This window comes from Leucopleurus acutus (genome assembly GCF_964270905.1).
Source record: "Leucopleurus acutus genome assembly, chromosome: 13".
Classification (NCBI taxonomy): Eukaryota; Metazoa; Chordata; class Mammalia; order Artiodactyla; family Delphinidae; genus Leucopleurus; species Leucopleurus acutus.
In genome coordinates, this window is record NC_139155.1 from 63,164,991 (window position 1) to 63,185,407 (window position 20,417).

General features: G+C 60.1%; 1 protein-coding gene across 2 annotated transcripts; it reads right to left on the reverse strand.

The window, feature by feature from the left end:
• Window positions 1–131: 131 nt before the first annotated feature.
• On the reverse strand, window positions 132–19,203 carry PRODH (proline dehydrogenase 1; the record flags this gene model as incomplete). Of its 2 annotated transcripts, none has more annotated exons than XM_082853494.1 (14): window positions 132–624; window positions 703–791; window positions 4,543–4,641; window positions 5,251–5,426; window positions 5,955–6,101; window positions 6,190–6,282; window positions 7,365–7,446; window positions 7,997–8,076; window positions 8,497–8,613; window positions 8,813–8,877; window positions 10,691–10,840; window positions 11,215–11,249; window positions 15,032–15,240; window positions 18,931–19,203. In XM_082853494.1, 14 exons carry the CDS (start codon window positions 19,201–19,203, stop codon window positions 437–439), a joined length of 1,803 nt encoding a protein of 600 aa, XP_082709620.1. In that variant the 3' UTR covers window positions 132–436. The 2 variants fall into 2 exon arrangements, with proteins under 2 accessions (XP_082709620.1, XP_082709621.1); XM_082853495.1 differs by having other exon boundaries at window positions 136–624; window positions 15,032–15,223; window positions 18,931–19,011.
• Between the last annotated feature and the right edge of the window lie 1,214 nt (window positions 19,204–20,417).

Sequence of the window (20,417 nt, forward strand, 5' to 3'; positions counted from 1 at the left end):
GGGCCATCGGAGCCACTCCCTCTGCCACTGACTGCACGTGAGGGCTCTGCAGGGAAGAACATTGTGGGCCTGGAGTCAAGGGCTCTTAGCTGCAGAAACAGTGGTTTATTGACAGGCCACCTTTCCCAGCCAGCCACTGCCCACCTGTGGGGCTCAGGGCCCATGGGTTGAACCCTGCAGTAGGTGGTTCTTCAGGCCCAAGGTCGTGGGGGTGGGCAGAGATGCAGCCATGCTCGCTCACTGGAGGGCGGTTTCTGACAGTTCCCAGCAGCTCTGGCAGGTAACGGAAATAGCCCGCACCTGGGTGCCCACGGGCAGGGGCCAGCGGGGTCTCACAGTTTGGGATGTAAAAGGTGTTGTGTGTGAGGTTGGGGTCGGGCTGTAGCCCTGGGTGGTCGCAGCCCAGGTGAGGATGCGTTGGGACGCGGCCACAGCACTAGGCCGGGCGGTGGAAGAGGCTGCCCGTGCGGAGCCTCCGCTTGAGCTCCTGCCAAAGCAGCTGCCACTCCCTCTGGGCGCCCTTCATGACTCCGCTGTTCTCTAGGGCTCGGCGGGACAGGTAGGGCAGCACCTCCATCACAGGGCCGTAAGGCACGTACTTGTACACGGGGTAGCCTGCCTGTCCTGCACACAGGGGTGGAGGCGGTGAGTCCCAGCACCTCCGCCCCTGCCCCCCACCCCCCCACCGGAAGCCCAGCTCACCTAGCGGGAAGCTTATCTGGTCGCACATACCCAGAAGCTGTCCAAAGTACACCTGGCAATCGGCGGGGTGCAGGCCCAGTTCCTCCATCCTGTGAACAGGCAGGGTGGTGGGTAAGACCCTCCATCCACCCCCAGATCCCCACCCACAGGGTAGGGCGTGGGCATAGGCTCTCTCCTGCATAGACCAGGCCTCTTCCCTGCTGCTGCTGCCGCTGCCTCAACCCAAGGCCACCAAGTGCCCCCCTTCCCCAGCCAGCCTCCCTCTTGCTGTGCTTGCTCCCCGACGGCCCCTTCCCTGCTACCCACTATGACCCAGCAAGGCAGATTCACCCGGTGGCCAGCCCTTGTTGTGGCCTGGGAAGCTCTCAGCCCTCCCACCATCCCCTTCTCAAACCCCTCAGAGTTACGTTGCCTCTGTGTTTCCAGCCCTGCGACCCCACCTCCAGCTTCTCATCCTCCCCTTGCTGCCTGCCCTGTCCGTAAGGCAGTCACCAGGTACTGGTGGCAACTGAGCCTTTGGAAGGCGGGTGGTCTGAATTGAGATGCACTGCAAGTGTCAAACACATGGGCTTTTGAAGACAGTGTGAAAACTGAATGTAAAATATCTCACTGTTTTTCTGAAAACATGTTTAAATGGTACTATTTTGGATATGTGGGGTTAATTAAAATGTATATCAAAATTAACTTCATTTTTTTTAACATGGCTATGAAACATTTGGGGTTAATAGATGTGGCTCGAATTTCTATTAGTGCTACTCAGACGCTGAGGTGGGGGCCCCCAAATCTGTCCACACCCTCTCCTATCCTCACACCTCCCCTCGTAGGATCTTTAAAAAATTCCCAGGGTTTGAAATATCTGTGCATTAATGATTCCCACGTTTTTACCTCTGGCTTCCTGCACGTGCAGATACAGACTCAGCCTATCAGCACCAGCAGTCTATAGCCCGCCCCCATCCTTCCACCCCACAGGGGCGTGTTCCACCTGGGTCCTCACACCCACCCAGGCTACAGGCTGGGCCTGCTGGTCCCCATCCCTGCCCTTGGAGCCCCCCTCCCTTCTCACTGTCTCAGGACCCCACCCCAGGCTTCCAGAGCACTTAGCGCCTCTTACCCTGGGCCTCCACATGAGGGGCATCCCAGACCGTTTCTCTCCTTCCCCCAGGGCTAGGCTCCAAGGTCGGGGCCCCAGTCTGCACAGTGTTGCCCAGTGTTGCCCAGCTTACATGTCTCTGTCCCCCGTGAGAGCAGGGCTGCCACTGTGTTGCTGCCTGATGGTGGTGGGAACACTCATGTGGCGTCCTGCAAAAACTGACTCCTCCCCTGCTGCTGCCCCTTCCCTGCCAGTGTCCATGCCTGCTGCCATGTGACTGTAGCTTTGCCCAGCACAGAAAGAGGTTCTCTCCATCTGGACGGCAATATCTGGGCTGAGCATGACTTCCTTTAGCCAACAGAACGATAGCAAATGTGACATGGGCAGAGGCTTGCCCCCTCCAGGGCTTCTGGTAGTCTGAGACCACCTGTGGAGAAGCCTAAGCTGGCCTGTAGGACACCCGACATGTGATGCAGTGCGCTTTGCTGTCCCAGCCACAAATGAGGCCATTTAGGGCCAACCAGACACCATGTGACCACGGATGCAGGATAGGCCCCAGGCAAGGCCAGCAGAAGCAGCCCGAAGCAGAGCCCAGCCCACACTGCTGGCTCACAGAACATACTGTGTTCAGACGTCTGAATTTTGGGTTGGTTTGTTAACTCAGCCAAAGCTAATCTGACTGAGGTCTCTAATGTGTGGCATCAGAGGCCCACGCTGCTGCCCCTGGGAAGACCAGCCCAAGGTGTTCAAGGCTCTGTGGCCCCTGAAGCAGGTGCACAGGACCTTGGCCTGGCGTGGGCCGCGGAGCCTGTGAGACGGGCAAGCGCTCAGCTGGCACTCAGCATGGGGGGAGCCGTGTCTAGGGCAGGAGGCCACCGCGGCCAAGATGGGGAGGCCACACATGCTCCCAGTGGCAAGATCCAGAAATCAGGTGAAAGGAAGCCCTTCTGAGGGCAGGTTATACCTTTAGACGTTTCACTGTCCTCGCCTAGTCAGTCTGAGTGGACTAGCCTGTGACAAAAACCTAAAACGGGGCAACCACAGGCTGCTGAGATGGTGATGGAAACCTCAGGAGGTCGGCACTGCCAGGCAGGAGCCAGGGCCTCTCTGTGCACATCGTCTTGGGGTGCACCCTGGTGCCGCACGGACCACTTCTGATCACGGTTCCATCACAGAATTGTACTTTTAAGCCTAAGTGAGAGCCAGCTTTTAAAATTTTCAACTCAGCCCTGTGTTCCTTCAAAAGTCAAAGAAGCCAGAACTGGGGTTTCCCTGGTGATGCAATGGTTAAGAATCTGCCTGCCAATGCAGGGGACACAGGTTCGAGCCCTGGTCCAGGAAGACCCCACATGCCGCTGAGCAACTAAGCCCGTGCGCCATAACTACTGAGCCTGCGTTCTAGAGCCCGTGAGCCACAACTACTGAGCCCGCACGCCTAGAGCCTGTGCTCCACAACAAGAGAAGCCACCGCAGTGAGAAGCCCGTGCACTGCAATGAAGAATAGCTCCCACTCGCTGCAACTAGAGAAAGCCCGCACGCAGCACCGAAGACCCAACGCACACAGCCAAAAATTTTAAAAATAAATTAAAAAAAAAAAAAAAAAGAAACCCAAACTAATCTTGCCCGAGCACAAAAGGTGTCCCTGGCCATCCCACGTCCAGGGGTAGGATGGGGCGTCCAAAGGAGGCCCCAGGGATGGAGGGAAGAAAGCGAAACAGTCCACCCGGCTAGGACGCCAGTCAGAGCCAACCACCAGCAAGGAAACAGCCTGACGCCAGCCCAGCAGGACTCCAGAGGGAGCTTGGACACAGTCTGACCTCCACCTGGCAGCCCTGCTGGCCTCAGCGCTCCTGTTCACAACCAAGCAGCTGCAAATGCAGAGCATTAGAAATCGTGGCCTTTAGCTGCAGTTTCACACCATGAAAAAGCAGCCCCAGCATGAGAAGGACAAGCACGACATTAATGAATGGTTTAAGACGACCAGAGTCACCCTCCAGGCAGAGCCTGCAAGTGCCTCTGGGTGCACGCCCTGCACCTTCACTACTCGGCCCAAGCCTTGGGCTTGGGGTGCCCACTGTAGGAGGGGGGCCCCTGCCTTGCTCCTGGGGAAGCAAGGCCACTGCCCGCCCAGCTTCCTGTGGCGGGGAGTGGGGGGCGGGGGGGGGGGAGCTAGGACCCCTGCTGTGGTCCAGTTTGGGTTAAGATATGAGATAAACGAATGTGGTGATTGGAAATTCCCTGGCAGTCCAGTGATTAGGACTAGGTGCTTTCACTGCCTGGGGCCTGGGTTTGATCCCTGGTCGGGGAACTCCCAGAACACGGCCACAAGAAAAAAATGTATATTTATTTCACCTCATTCCTATAACTGACTTATAAGGATGCTCCATGGGACAGGCATTTAAAGAGAAAACAGACTATCTTAAATTCTAAACACAGTTTAAAGTGTTGAGAAATTGTTTATAAATGAGGCGACACATCTGAGGGCTCCAACATTTCACATTTAAATTTCAGCTAATGAAATTTATTTTTTAATTTGAAACTTTAGTAAGTCTGGTATTAATGTTAAAAACCCAAGTAACTGCAAACAGCCTTTTGGCTACTGCAGCACAACGCCCAGCCAGCCTCAGGGGGTCTGGGGGCCCTAAAGCCGCCACTTCAGCTTGTTCCACAGATGTCCCCCCCCAAAACCCACTGCCTGCCCACGCTTCCTGCCCACCAGGAGCGCCCAGCGGGAAGGGGGCGGGGCCAACCTGCACAGCGTGAAGCGCACGGTGTCCTCATTGTGCGAGGCCACCATCACTGCAGCCCTGGCGTTGTGCTTCAGCTCCTCCAGGACGTAGTTGAGGCACCTGGGGAGGGTGACGCGTGAGTCAGGCCTGCACAGCCCCTGCAGGGGCAGAGGCAGAAGCAGGTGCAAAACAGTAGACGATCCTGGCGTGGAATTAAAAAGCAAACAGGGGCTTCCCTGGCGGCGCAGTGGTTGGGAGTCCGCCTGCCGATGCAGGGGACGCGGGTTCATGCCCTGGTCCGGGAGGATCCTACATGCCGCAGAGCAGCTAGGCCCGTGAGCCATGGCCGCTGAGCCTGCGCGTCCGGAGCCTGTGCTCCACAACAGGAGAGGCCACAACAGTGAGAGGCCCGCGTACCCCCCAAAAAAAAAAAAAAAAAAAAAAAGGCAAACAGGCCTCGTGCCATTTGGGGAGGGCTGCCGGGGTACAGCTTTCATCTTTATCAACCCAGGCAGTTCAGTAAGTAGACTTTTATATTAAAAAAAAAAACCTTAATGGTTTTGGAAAAAGTAAAACAAAGGCAGAGAAGGTATTGGTTCTGACCCCCGGGTTGCTCCCACGTTGGACAGGGTCACGTCGGGTCAGCTCCAGCCCCTTCCCGGTTTCTCCTCCCACCCCCCCCCCCCCCGGGAAGCTCTGAGGCTCCAGGAGCCAAAGAGGGCAGCGCACCTGCGGTACATGGCGTTGGTGGCCTCATAGGTGGGGTTGATAGGGTCCTCATACCCAATCTCCTGGGCGCGGGCACGTTCCTGGGCCATGTATGCACCACGCACCAGCTTGGCCCCGAAACACCAGCCCTCTCGGCGAGCCAGCTCCACATCCAGGGTGACATTGTCGTAGGTGTCCTGTGGGCCAGAGCCGAAAGTTGAGGATGACCAGGATGGGCCCCCCTCCAGCCTGCGTCCCATAGGGCCTCCCTGGGGCCCGGGTGCCCCCCAGTGTGTAGTCAGCAGGGGCACTGGGGCCAGCAGCTGTGGTGACTTGGGGGCTGTCAGCACCTGCCTGGACCCCACGCACCCACTTCCCCTTGTCCCCGCAGCCCCTATACCCACCCCAGCCTGAGTCCTCCAAACACCTGGCTGGTCCCTGAGCGGCCGCCAGAGTTTGTGCTCAAGGGTCCCTGAGGCACACGCACGAGGCTGGGGAGGGGCCCAGAGCCTTCATCAGACCCTTAGAGGGAACCAAGCTAAAAAGGGCGGGAGTAAACAGTCACTCGAAATCTGGCGATTAAGGCACGTTACACGGACTCCCAAAAGCTCCTTCATCGTCCTCCTGCCCCTTCAGCACCCTGTCTGGGGTCTGAGGCCCAGGGGACGGGTCCGCTGGCAGCTGGTCCTGGGGGCCTGTCTCCCCGCAGCAGACGCTGGGCGCACCTTGAGGTAGCACTGGTACGTGTTGAAGATGAGTGGCCTCTCCACATTGAACCTGCGCTGCATCTCCAGCGTCAGGCGGCTGATGGCCGGCTGGAAGTAGGTCTGCTCGGCATCCACCATCAGACGCACGCCCACCTCGCTGGCTTTCTGAGGGGCACGGCGGGGAGAGAGGGTCTGTCTGGGGCCCGGGTGACACGGGTGCCCCCCCACCCCGGCACATCCCAGGGTCCTCGACCTTGGCCAGGACGTCCATCCTCTGCAGCATCCTCGTCATCTGCCGTTCCTCCTCCTCAGTGAACCGCGACAGCAGAGGCTCCAGCTGTCCTGTCTGAGGGGGCAGCGCAGTCAGGCCACGGCACGGCTCCAGACCTGCGCTCTCGAGGCCAGCGCTCCCCCCCCATCCCGTGGGCAGCCTCTCGCCCCTGGTGCAGGGCCTACCGATACGCAGTGCCTGGAACCCGGGACCAGTGGGCCTCATCCCCGCGCCCCCTTCTCCACCTGCCACCCTGTTTGTGCATTAAGGTCAGTGTCCTGTCCAGGGTCCCGCCAGCCACACAGCGTCCCATAACCGCACTGCCCACCAGCACACCCTTCCTCACGGGGCTGGCTGCCCCAGGTCAAGCCTGCACCCAAGGAGTCGGCTCCCACGGCCTGCACAGGATCCTCACGATGGGTCCCCCTTCTGTTCCTGTGCAAAGTTCAGGAAGTGACCCTTGACCCACCCAATCACCTGGAAAGACTCAGCCCCTAGCAGGCAGAGGACATGGAAGAAGAACTGTGCCTACAGGCAGACTTGGCTGGCCACACATCACAGACTGACATGCAACAGGGGGACGGAGGCATCGGCCCCAGATGGTGGCACTCAGGGCGCTGGGCAGGTCAGCAGTAGGCACCCACCCTGCAGGTCCGTGAAGCACGGGGGGCCCTCTGCTCACCCCGCTTGCCCACTAACACTGCCCAGGGCACTCCCGGCGAGGCCTCAGGCACACCCCTCCTGGGCCCTCCATCGCCAGGCTGGAGCTTGTTAAAGGCAGCGTCTGTGCGGTGTTTCCCAAGGCACCTCTGCTGCTTCCTCCCATCCCAGCTCAGTGGTGCGTTCAAGCACGGCCACAAATGCCCGATCACCCTCCCAGGGGCAGGTGGAGTCTCATTTTTCTCCCCCGAACACAGGCCAGTCCCTTTTAACAAACAACAGCGACTCCCTTTTAACAAACAACACTGGGCAGAAGGGACGGCGTGGGTCTCCTGAGGCTCGACTACAATAGGTAACAGCTTCCGCCTGGCTTGTGGGGACACTCATCCTGGGGACCCAGCGCCACTCTGAGGAAGCCCTGGCGGTGTGAGCGGGGACCCTCCGTGACGACCCTGCGAGAACGGTGAGGTGGGGGGCACAGACGTGCACAGCGTCACCTGCATGTTGGGGACCACCAGGTGCCTGGAGAGCTCGGTCCTGCTGTCAATGAGGCTGCCCCAGTCCAGCAGGTCCAGGGTGCTGTGGGAGAAGGTGTGTCAGCATGCGGACACACGGCCTCACCACGGCCCCAAACCAGCCCCCTCCCTGCAGGAGCACCCCCAGACCCAACCCCACAGAACCTGCCTCAGTGCTCAGTTTTGAAAGACTGGTAAAATGTAAACACGGTCCTCTGTTTAAAAAACAGAAACCAAAACATGAATATTCTCACATGAGGGCCGAGACCACCCAGGCCACATCAGGCTCGGGGAAGAGCTGGACACGGGAGACCAGGCAGGAGGGACGGCAGGCACACTGCCGCCAGCCCCCAGCTCCTCACAATGAGGCTTGGGACCCTCCGGGATCTCAGCTGCCCTCACCCTTCACCCGCCTGCCAGATGGGTCCTGGGACGGCTGGGTGTGGCACCCTCACTCCACAGCCCGAATAATTCTGTAAGAAGCCCTGGGGTCCAAGGGGGCCCATGCCCGGGAGAGGGCGACCAGGATTGGAGGAAGGCGTTGGGGCTAAGCCAGAACCTTGGCTGAACCAGGGCGGCTGCTCCCGAAATCTCAGCCTGGGGGCCACTCTTACCCGGACACGCCAAGGGTCCCCACGGTGAACCAGTTCTCAATCTCCATCCGGGACGCGATGCCCATCTTCACCATGCTTTCCTTCAGAAGCAAGAGGGTGTTGGCCCCACTGCCATCTCCCAGCCCTGCTCACGAACCTCTCCTGCCCCTGCCTGCTGGCCTCCGATGCTAGGCTGACTTTATTATGCCAGTACTCAGACTGGCTACACTTCTGCCTTGGGTTTCTGCTCCAGAGATAGTCCCTCCCCGCTGCCCACCCCCCACACCTGCCCATCCCTGCGGGCCCACAGAGCTCGGCTACTGGCAGGGCCAGCCCCGCTCCAAGCCTCCCACTCAGCACATCCTCCATCTCTGCTCAGACTCCCTCCCCACCGACCCAGCAGCTGGGGGCTGGGCAGCAGGCCCTGGGAACCCACCTCGGACACTCCCTGGCCAATTCCTTCTGGGCAGGGCTGCTCCCTGGCCCACCTTCTCACACCCACCACGGAGTGGCAGCCTCACCTGCAGTGCAGCCACCTCCAGCTTCGTGTCCATGGCAGCCAGCCCGGCCTTGCCCTGCTCTGCGGCCATTTGGTGGAAGAACCGTCTCCACTTGGTCAGCACATCTGAGAACCGCAGCTGCGGATGCGGGCCTGAGCTGCCATCCCAGGCGCACATCCAGCCCCCTCCCAGGACCCCCACGTAGCCCGAGCCACCCCATGCTACCCGTGTGCCTGGCTCCCAGGGCCAAGGCACCAGCACACGAGCTTTCACTTAACGCTCACGGCAGCCCCAAGTTCTTACAAACTCCCCGTGGGTGGAAGGTTTTGACACTTACCAGAAACTGGGGTCTCCCCAGTGCAGTGAGCTTAATGGCTGAGAAGCCATCCTCGCTGGCACCACCTATGAGAAGCCGCAGGAAGAGCCGTCAGTGCTGGGGGGTGTGTGTGGGGGACCCTGAGCCTGCACCCGGAATCTGTGCCACTCAAGAGTGAGGACACTTCTTGGGATGTCCTGGTGGCACAGTGGTTAAGAATCCGCCTGCCAGTGCAAGGGATGCAGGTTCAAGCCCTGGTCCGGGAAGATCCCACATGCCGCGGAGCAACTAGGCCCGTGCGCCAAAACTACTGAGCCTGCGCTCTAGAGCCTGCGAGCCACAACTACTGAGCCCGTGTGCCACAACTACTGAAGCCCACGCGCCTAGAGCCCGTGCTCCGCAACAATAGAAGCCACTGCAATGAGAAGCCTGCACACCGCAATGACGAGCAGCCCCTGCTCGCTGCAACTAGAGAAAGCCCGCATGCAGCAACGAAGACCCAACGGAGCCAAAAAGAGAAAAAGAAAAAAAAAAAGAAAGAAAGAGTTAGGACACTTCTCATCGACATATGACAGACTTCAGGAGGCAGGCGGTGGCCGTTCTTCCTATTAGTTACCTACAACACATGGTACTGGGTCTACCTTGCACCTGGGCCCTGAGACCCCCAGAGCACGAACAATCCAGCCACCCGATGAGACGGTGCAGTGGCACCAGTGCATCTTTCCTCCCTTGCCCACCAGGCCTGAGCAGGCCCACAGTGGCCATGCTTCCCGGGCAGGCTGCCTGGCCCTCAGAAGCAGCTCTGGTGGCTGCCTGGCAATCTCAGGCCGAGGGGCGTGGCAACAGGAGGGGAGAGCCCGCCGAGGACCCAGACGCCTGGGCTGGCTGACCACCCATGGCAGAAGGACAACGACCCTACGCCGCCCGCAAACACCCTGCACTCGGCTGCTCCAGATGCCCCACCCTGCAGGTGGGAACTGGTGACTCAGCAGGGTTTGAGTTTGCCACGTGGGTCCAGGAATGCAGTGGGCAAAGGAGCTGGTGATGCCTGCCCACTCAATCCCTGCCTGTTTCCTCTCCAATGCCCTCGGCACCCGGGGCTGCCCCTAGGGGTTCACCGAACACAGACACGCCCAGCAGAGCACAAGCTGGAGGCAGAAGGCACTCAACCACCGCCGCCATTCTCTCCTCTGGCTTCCGGAAGCCCACGACACATATCTTTGCTTCTGTGGGGCCCTCCCCGTCTGTCTGCCCCCAGGCAGAGTGGGCAGGGAACCGAGAAGACGCCCCTGGCACTGGACACTGGGCAGCCGGGTGTCTGCCTGACCGCCCGGGGTGCCCAGCGCTGCTCCTAGGAGGCTGCCTCCGGGCGTTGCTCACTCCCACTCCTTAAAGTGTTCAGAAGGTGTGGGACCCACCAACAGGAGGGCTGCTGGGGACCTGATGGACGCTGAGGCCTCTGTGACCTCGCGGCTTAACTCACCTCCCTAGCAGGTGTTCCCACCCAGAGGCCACGCGGGGAAGAATTCTCTGTTAAAGAGGACGTGGCACCAGCTCCTGGAATGGTGTGGCCCTCGGCAAAGTCAGGGATCATGTGACAAGAGTCAAGCCCCTGCCTGGGACTGGGGGCCACTTGGCCCACTGACAGGCCCACATCTGGACACCTGGTACCCAGGAGAGGGGAGGCGCCCTCCTGTGGGCAGCCAGGCTCCTCAGGAAGGAGCTGGACTCAGGTGTGAGCCCAGGTCATCCTCAGGACCAAGGCCACAGAGATGGGAACGGAGCCCTGAGCAAACACTCCAGGCCCGGCCTTGTGTTCCCACACCAGCATCTCCTCGAGTGGAGGTCAGCCCAGGCTGGGCCTGGCGGGTGGCAGGCCAGCGACAAGCAGGACCCCACCTGAAGCCTCGATGCAGCGCAGGAACGTCTCCATATGGCTGTCACACTTGGCCTCGCTGGCGTAGAAGTAGGTGCGGGTGCTGACAACGCCATCCCTGCGGTCTCCGAATGCCCGGTGGGCCTGGAACTGCTTCTCCCTCTTACTGGTGCCTGGAGAGGTGGGCATCCGGCCTGAGCCACCTCCCCACACCCCCAAGCCTGCATCCCGCCACCTGCGCCGCACTCCAGCTCCAGCCCCATCCCACCCCGAGCCCACGGCCCCCTGCCTGTGCTGCTCCCCAAACCCGCCCATCCTGGCGCCCACTCTTCTTTCTCCTTGGGTCACCCTAGTCATGTGGCAAACCCAGGGCAGGAAGGCAAAGCCCAGACCCACCGAGGGCCGAGTGCACCGGCCCCCCAGGTGGGCCGTAAGGATGTGTCAGCCACTCATAATGACGGCCTGGGTGCCCAGGGACACGGGGAAGAGCCGGGGGTGTGTGCGGGTGGGGAGTGGGCTCGTTCCTGAATGGCTGCCTCCCACTCACCATGGCCGTCCCTCTCCGATGCTGAGGTACAGGACCTGCAGGAGGGAAGAAGAGGGAGAGGGTCGCGGTCACGCCACCTCAGGTACAAGTGACAAACGCGTCCCATTGAGGAGGCACAGGTGGGAGGAAGTAGAGGCTGAGCCCTGACCCTGACCCAGGAGGGCTGAAGAGGAAGGCAGGGTCACCTGGCCAGGTAAGAGTGACTCACGCCACCCCACCCGCCCCCAGCCTCCGGGGTCACCTCCTCTGAGCCTGGCAGCCTACAAGCCCTGCTCCGGAGGAACCTGGGTCTCCCCCTGGGTGAGGCCCCCTCCCTACACTGGGTGAGGAGGAAATAAAGCAATACACAGCCCAGGGCGTGGGTAGGTCCTTGAGGCTGGCTAGCCATGGGGTATTCCTTCCTGTGAGGAAAAGGCGGGGCGCGGGCCAGTCAGGGCTGAGGATGGCGGAGAGAGGGAAACCACCAGCTTCCTTATCCCCAGAGCCAAAGAGCGGGGCCCCTTGCTCTGCCCTCTGCCCACAGCCGGCCCCACCTCCACCCGCGCTCCTCAGGGTTATTTTCAAACCAGCAACCACAATTTATTTTTTTAATGCAAACCCTCCCCTGGCCTCCCCTGGCCATCATACCTGAATATACCCAGTCCTCATGAGGACAGGACAGAGAGGGCACCTGTAAGGCCCGACGCAGGCTGCCCCGCAGCTGTGGCCCACTGAGGTGGAGGCATGACATGGCACCCACCATCTGCACCAAGGCAGGGGCCTCATCCCGAGGTTGGCAGCTGAGGAAGGCTCGGGCCTGCTCTGTCACCACACAGCCCATAACCTGCAGGTATCCACCTTCTAGGCAGACTGCCCTCCACTGAGGGGACACCACTACCCAGAGGCCCCCAGGGGCCCGGGGCCGTGTGACGGTCCCAATTAGCATTTCCACAGCTGGCCTTCTACCCTCCAAGCCCCAGCCCAGCTCCAAAGGCACAGGGGAGCCAGCCGGCCACACAGCCACGTGATCAGGGGCAGTGGCCTATCCCAGAGCAGACAGTACTTAGCATGGGCGGGGCTGCACTCTTGACCAGGCCCAGTGAGTGGATCACCAGGAGACAAAGATGGCAGTTACCAGGCTGGGGGGAAGGGGAGTGTCGTGTCACCATGAAGAGAAGAGCATGCTCTGTACACACACACACGTGCAGACACATGTGCACACACGTGCAGACATATGCGTGCACATGTAAGTGCACGGGCCACGATGTGGAGGAGGGAATGGAGTGCCCCCGGGGGCAGGGGGCAGGAGAGGACCGCAGGAGCGACCCAGGGGCTTGCAGGAGTGGCAGGAAGACCCCAACCATCCCCTCAGCCACCTCCAAGCTCAGCTCTGCATCAGGTAATTTGTTGGCTGGACACCTTTTAGAAAAAAGTGAAAAGTGAGGGGAGACCACGCCGGCCGCCCTCACACCAGCTCTCCCCTGGTGAAACGCAGGAGGCAAGAGAAGAACACAGAAAAGCCTGTGGGCCCCCAGGCCCTGGCTCCAGGCAGCACCCAAGACGCTGCGCACACCAGTCCCAAGGAGCGGCCTCCACCCTGGGGACCAAGGCCCAGGCCTCGCCCCCAGCCAGCCCTGGGTTTGCACAGCCAGGACACACACACCTGCTGGCCACACTGTCCCCAGCCATCCTCATCACAACCTCATCACAGCCAATCATTGAGAGGAACCCAGCCCTGCGCCCTCTCCCCACGGCCCTCAGCCTGCTGGGGGGACCCTGCGAGGCTCCTCTCCTAGAGTTAGGTTCCTGGCCTCTGCCTTCTAACAAGTGTTCTGGGAAACACCATCCCACCCCCTCCCTGGATGGCTATTCTCCCTCCTGCGCCTCTGGCCTCCTACCTCCTGCTTCCTAACCTGGGGAAGCCCCACGGACCCCCTCCTCCCAGGGCCACGTCCTCAGGGCACCTGCTGGGCCTCTTGCATGTTCAGACGCCCCCATCTTTTCTGTGCCTCTTATGGTTATGCCTGGGGCAGGGCCCCACCGCCTGTGCTCGCTCCCCGCCCCACCCCACTCCACTCCTGTGGCTTTAACTTGGGGAGTGGCCTCTACATCATTCCCCAGAGCAGGGTCTAGGGGCTCCGCTCCCCACACAGGGGCTCCTGATGGAGAATGCGTGGCATCTCGACGGCGTGGATGTTCGATCAGTGCCTATGAGCCTGGTTCTGCACCCTCAGCCAGGCTCCACGGAGCACACAGGGCTGCCTAGCAGCAGCCCTGCCACTGGCATCGGACGGCGGCCACCAAATTAGGACAGGAAGGGACTGCCGTTCACGTCCCAAAGCCCACAAAGCAGGGCTCCTGCAAGACAAGGGGCACCAACAGCAGGGTGGCCAAGGGTCACAGGTTCCAGTGCCCATGGTAGGGCGAAGCCGGCCCTCCTCCCAGTGCTCCCCTGCAGGGCAGGGAGGAAGCCAGGCGGATCGCCCTGGGAAGGAAGTCTTTTCATACCAGAGAGAGAAAATCCCACTGTGAAACCACCAGCCCTCACCCAGACCCAGCGAGGATACAGCGCATTAGTTATTCAACAGGCAGCCTCAGTGCAGGCTGCAGCCCCAGCCCACAGCCCCCCTAGGAACACCGGGGCGCTGAGCTGGAGAACCCTGCCTTCAAGACAGCAAATCACAAGGCAGGGGCTTGGCTCCCCAGGCCAATCCACCAGCAGCTCAGCTCGGACATTCGGACATTCGGACATTCCGTTCCCAGGGCAGGAGCCTCATGTGACGCCTTCCCCTCCCCTCCGTGGCCCTCCCCTCCCCTTCCCTCCCCGCCCCACCCCACTCCTTCCCTCCCCAGGCCAGAGCAAACACCAGAGCTTGAGACAGGGCAGGTTACTCAGCAAGCCTCCCAAGCCTCACACGGTCAGGCGCGGCTGCTGTCAGGACTTAGAGGCCCAGATGCCAGTGAAGGGTGGAGGGGTGCAGGCACCAGCCCAGGAACTGGGCGTTTTGCAAAGAAAGGGCTGGTTCTGCCTGGATCTCCCATGAGGCTCCTACTTCAGGAAGCAGAGGGTGAAATGGTCCTCGAGTTCTGTCCTATGGCCCAGGAGGGTGGGTCGGGGGATGCCCATCTGTCCCCATACTCACTGCCCAGAGAACGGGCCCTGCAGCCAGTTGGTGACCTCGGCAGGAGCCGCTGGGCTCGCCTGCCACACGTGTGCTCCTGGCAGCACATTCCCTTTTCCTCGGACCCCCAGGCAGTCTCCACACCCACCAGGTGGGGCCCACCTGCTAATCAGGAAATCATCTCAGGGGCCAGGCAAGGGTGGGACAGTGGGACCTGCCCAGCAGGTCAGAATCCCCAGAAGAGATGCTGCAGGAGAGCAGGAAGCCAGAGCACCTCCAACACCAGTGTCAGCAATCCTATTTTGTAAACCGCTGGGTAGCACCCAGCGGCCACCATTGAGTCACGGACACTCAATTCTGCCCCTGTAGGGTGAGAGCACTTTGAATTTCACGTAATTTTCACGTGTCACAAAACATTACTCTTGCTTTGTTTCAACCATTTAAAAATACAACAATGATTCTTAGCTTGCAGACTGTACAAAACCAGGCTGATCGGGCAGGGGACCAGAGTCTGCTGACCCCATCCTCGCCCCTCCTCCAGCTTCGGCACACAAGGCCTCGGTGGAAGCCCAGAGCTGTCATCCTCACGGGGCAAGAACACAACCCCAGGCAGACCCAGGAGGGCTGCCGTTAGTCAGGTGGACAGAGCTCTCCCAGCCAGGCCCAGCCCAGCCCCGGTGTGCTGGGGCTGCCAGCAGGTGCCACGCGGGCCTTACTCCATCTCCTCGCGTTCGGCCTCCTCGGGGGTCAGGTCCTCCTCCACACCATAGTCCAGGATAGAGCCCACGCCGAAGGCCCTGTTGTGCTGGATCAGGGGCCGGATGGACTCCTGGTCCTCACCAGCCACAAACTGCCCGTAGAAGGTCATCTTCATCAGCCTGTCGAACAACCTTTGCCCCAGAAGTCTCCTGGCAAGACGGAGCAACTGAAAGGTAAAGGGCAGCGGCTATCCTGGGCCACCTGGCCTCCCATGTCCCCAGCAGGACACTCCTGCTCCCCCGCCCGCCCGTCACAAAGCCTTGACGTGCTCTCCCCAGGGCCAAACTCGGCTCATGGCCTTGGTTTTACGGTGACACCACCCGAAGCAGATTGCTTCTCTGCTCACAGTGACTGTCCATGCCCCACTCCTCATGCAGGGTGGCCGGTCCTAGGCGCTGCTCTTGCCTCCCTGCCCTGCACGCTCATGGGTGACCCCAGTGGCACATGGCAGTCGCCTGACTACCGCTTGGTGGATAAAGAAGTGAACGGCAGCTCTCTCTGGGAACAGCAGTGGGCGTGTTCATAACATTCTCTGTATCCACACCTCTGCAGGTTATGCTGGGGAAGAGGGGGATTTGGTGTGAGTTTCTAGAAGGTGAGAACCCAGATTTTTCAATGTTTTGTTCACTGCTTATTCCAAGTCCCTAAAACAGTGCCTGGCAAGGGGCCGGCCCTCCAGTGGGTGCTGAACAGATGAACACACAAAACTCTGAGTGAGTATGAGTTCTGCCGGAGAAAGCATAGGCTAAAAGTGAGCCAGGTAACCACCCACAAAGGTCTGGGAGATGACCATCCACCCGGGACCAGCGGGGACTCAGCACACTCATCCAGGCCGCAGCAGGCCGGCAGCCCGAGAGTACGTCCCCCAGGGGAAGACAGCCTCCCAAACGACTCAGCTTTCTCCTCCAATCATATCTCGCCACACCCCAAATTTCTGCCATCATCATTCAAATGTCCCAAGCAACTGCCTCCTGCCCGACACAATTTTAGGGTGAACAAAACAGATGACAGGGCTCCCATCCTAGTGGCAAGGAGACCCAGAAGGAGGGAGGGGCAAGGTACCTCCATGGAATTCAGAATGGGGGTGAGGGAGTGCCGGCCAGGGCAAGGGCGGGAGGTGTTTGCTAACTTAGATCCAGGGTGCAGGGCTTGCCTGGCTAGGAGGTGACGCGGTGCTCCTGCACTGGGGACAGTGGTGGGAAGGAATGAGGTCAAGGAGGGCAGGGGGATGACCACTGGGAGGACACACCCACCATCTGTCTGGGAATTTCCGTGTGTCTACTATCCCCGGCTCCAGCTCCAAGGCAGGAACAGTCTAAGGTTTCTCAAACCCAGTGAATAACAGAACCCCACTTTTTTGTGAGGAACATGTCTTGGGATCAGGGTCTCAGGGAGCAATCTCTAGTCTAAGCAAAAGCATGAGTCAGTCACACACCTTCATCCACAAACCAGTCCCAAACAGCCCAAGCCTCTCAAAGGCCGACACACCTGAACTGTGGCTGGCACCCAGACGGAAATTCTTAAGGAGCCGTGAGGCAACACGAGGGAGGGTGAAGGTTTCCAGGCCATCACCTGTCTGTGCCGTGTCTGATTTTATTGCATCTCATCATTTTTATAAAGAAGAAGAGAAATGGAAAGTGGAAGTGTCAACCCGGGAGACGGGCAGGCCTCCTCCACCTCACAAGAGCCCTAGCCAGCAGTCACGAGTCTGTGGGTCAGAGCACCCTAGCAGGAGGAAAAGCCAGGTCTTGGATATATCAAAGTTCACCCCAGAGGCAGGTGAGGCAGAAACAGGGACCTGAAAACCAGCATTCAGCTCTGGAAAAACCCGGACATCATACACGTCAATTCTGAGGACTGTCAGAAACACAGTGTGTGTGGAAGTGGGCCAACTGTCTACTCTAGGGCCGGCAAACTTTCCCACCCAGGAACACGTGGTAAATAATTTAGGCTGTGCGGGCCACCCAGTCTCTGTCATAACTACCCAACTAGCATGAAAACAGCTCCAACCAATGTTCATAGAAGGAGCAGGAGCAAGGCTGATGCTGAGATGTGGTCCAGGGGTCATGGGCTGGTGACCTCCCGCTCCCTTCCTGTTCCCCTATTGTCAGAGGGAACAACAGTGAAGGCCACCCAGGTAACCTGAGCTGGTCACCGACCCTCTCACCCTGGCAAAGGGGAGGCCAGCCTGTCACAGAGGGCTATGGAAGCACATGGTGCAGGGCTGGCAGTTTTAAGCCAACTCCAGAGCAAAACAGCCCCTTTAAAACCATCCTGGCATCAGGCGTGCCCTGGGGTGGCACTACCTGAGAGCCCCACCTCTTCCCCAGGTAGGAACATCCTTCGTGGATTTAGAAACTTGCACCAGTAACACAAACACCGTAAAAGACTCAAAGACATGTCTGCAGAGCGAGGACAGGTAAAGCCGGTTCTCTCCCCTCCCTGACTGCCCCTTCCCCCACATTCTCCTGCACTGGCTCACACCCAAGCACAGAGGCTTTCATCATGGAAGACCTTACTTTTCCAAACCCTTCTCAAAAAGGCCTGCCTTCGGGCAAGTGCAGGCCCCCACTGGGTCCTGAGCCAATGCCACAGCTCAAACTGGGCTCCTGCAGGCTGACACTCCCTGGGGCATGAGCTGCACAGACCTGCACTGGCTCAGCAGGAGGAATTTTTGCTGCAGGCCAGAGCACAAGAAGGACCAGGTTCTGGTGAGCGGCCCACTACTCTGAAGTCTGGCCTCTGCCCCGTCTCCTCCAGCACCAGGCACCAAGGCCACTGTCACCAGTGGGACCACCAGCAATGATGACAGGGGGAACAGGTCCCACGGAAGGCAGGCAGAGCACACCACACAGTTACCGGGCTCCTTAAGGATGTCCCCAGAGCACAGGTAGAACACGAGGGGAGCGTGGGAGAAGCCTCCTTGCTCCTCCAGGCACCCACAGCACAGTCACAGTGCACTGGCACTTGCCCCAGGCAGGCACCCAAGGGACGGTGGAGCTGACATGTCCCTCCCATTGCTGCCCATAGTACCCGAGGACCCACAGCTCTGCTGGCTTCTCTGCTGGTTTTGAACCTAGCCCCTTCAGAGCCACCCAACTCTAACTCTGCCCTCATCACCCACCCACCTTTGGTGTCCTCACCTTCATGTATGCCCAAGGTGTGGCTTGGTGCTCCTCCTGGGTCCAGTCTCCCTAGCCTCTGCCCGGAGCTAAGGTGCGCTCAGCACAGTCTCACTGAGAAGTCCACACCACCTGCTTGAAGCGCCTTCAGGACCCTCAGCACCAACTGGACCCTTGCTTTTAAACTGTTCCCAGGATCACCTTGACCAAGAGCGGCTAAGACACTTCTGCTTTTCACTTCCCCAAAGCCCTCACACTTTTCAATGTAACTGTGTTAAAGTTTCAAAAGTCGGAAATTTGAGCAGCAAGCGTCCCATTCTCCCTCAACATTGTCTGCTCAGAGTGACCATGTCTGGGGATCCCCTGGGTCACAGCGTCCAAGAACTCCGGGGTCCCAGGCTATGAGCCGCTCAGTACGGCCAGGCTTCCCTTTGGGCAACATAGACGACACTCAATTTTAAATTTCGGGTGAACACTGTGTATTACTGCAAGCAGCATATAGCTTAATATTTAAACTAATCTTTGTTTTTAGCTTCCAGTAACTGACACGTAGTAAAATTCACGGGCCCGAAAGGGCGTGCAGGATACACCTTCCTTCCTGACTTCCCGGCCACAGGCGATGCTCCAGAGGCCCCGCTTTCCACTTTGAAACTTCATAACGGCTCCCAGGACCGGCGAAGGCCCGCGGGGCCCTGGCCGCACCCCACCCCCAGCGTCCCCGAGCCCCAGCACACCTGCTCGTGGCGCGCCAGCAGCGTGGGCGAGGCGCAAAGGCGCAGCACCAAAAGGCTGCGCGCCAGCTCCCAGCTGCGCCGGCTCCGGTATGCCTCCTGCGTGTTGCCGAAGTCCACAGCGGGCACTGGCGGCCGCGCGTCTTCGGCCGCCCCGCGCCCCCGCACGGCTTCCAGGCCCGCGGCGTGCTGCTCGCGGGTCGCCGGCGCTGTACACAGCGGGGCTTGGCGGGAGAGGGCGGAGCGTAGCACGGGGAAGGCTCGCCTTAGACTCATGGCTGTTGTGCACGTGCCCCTGGGCTGATTAAGTACGCGCCGCCAGCCCCGCCCCGCGCTCGGCCCCGCCTTTTCCCGAGAGGCCCTGCCCCGCGCTTGGCCCCGCCCTTGGTCGCACCCCACCGCACCCCGAGCTCGAGCCTCGCCCTCTCCCCCGGAGGCTCCGACCCGCGAGTTCCTGAAAAGTGTGGGTCCCCTGGAAGGCCCCGCCCACCGAGCGGCGCCACGTGCGCCTGAACCCCGCCTTCTCAGCCAGTGGCCGCCCCCACCCCCCACCCCGAGGAGACCCCGCCTACTTGGCTGACCACCCTAGCTCCGCCTGCTCCGCTGGAGGCCCCACCCTCCCCGCCCCCCGCACACCTGTACACCTGGGCGCCTCCCTGGGCGTTGAGCTGCAGGAACTCACATCTGAGGCCGGGGCTGCGGAGAATCCGGGAAGGCCGAGCTCGATGCTGCTCCTTTCGTGTAAAGGGGCTTTGGGAAGCCCTCCGTCCTCTCCCCTTCCACCGGCCTCCCTTCACTCCTAAGGACCTTCAGGGCCTTCCCACCCTCTGTCCCTCTGCCTTGGATTCCCTTCCTTCCAATATCATGCTAGGCCTGCTGTCCCAGCCCCAGATTTCACCTCCTGGGAGGAGCATGTCTTGACCACCCTCCCCATCACTCCCCCTCCCCACATCTGCATCTCCTCAGGATGTTCCTGCACACCCACGGGTGCTGGGTCTGACTGTGTGTGGCAGCCTCACGCCATACTTTGCCCACCTGCTTCACCTGGTTCTCTGGGTGCTCCACGCATCTTGGTGCATTGGACACCCTGACCTGTTTGGCACTTGGGACTGAATAATTGTGCGTTGAAGGATGTTTATCAGCATCCCAGTCTTCTACCTGCCAGATGGCAGTAGCACCCCTCCCCCAGACCTTGCTCATGTCTCCTGGGGGATACCATCACCACGCCCTATATTGAGGGAGGCTTCTTGACATTGTCATGGGCCTCTTGCCCCCCTGCCCCCTATTGGAGTTGAAGAGAAAAAGGGAGAGACACAGGGGGCAGGTGAGTCAAGGCCCAGGGACAGGAACTTGGGGGTCCCTCCAGCAGCTCAGAAACTTAGCTCCCCAAGAGTAGGCCAGCCTTGACAGCTGGCCATGGCCACCAGACTCTCCCATTTTCCTGTCATGGATAAACTTCCCTCCTCCTGAAAACCCTTCAGGGACTCCCC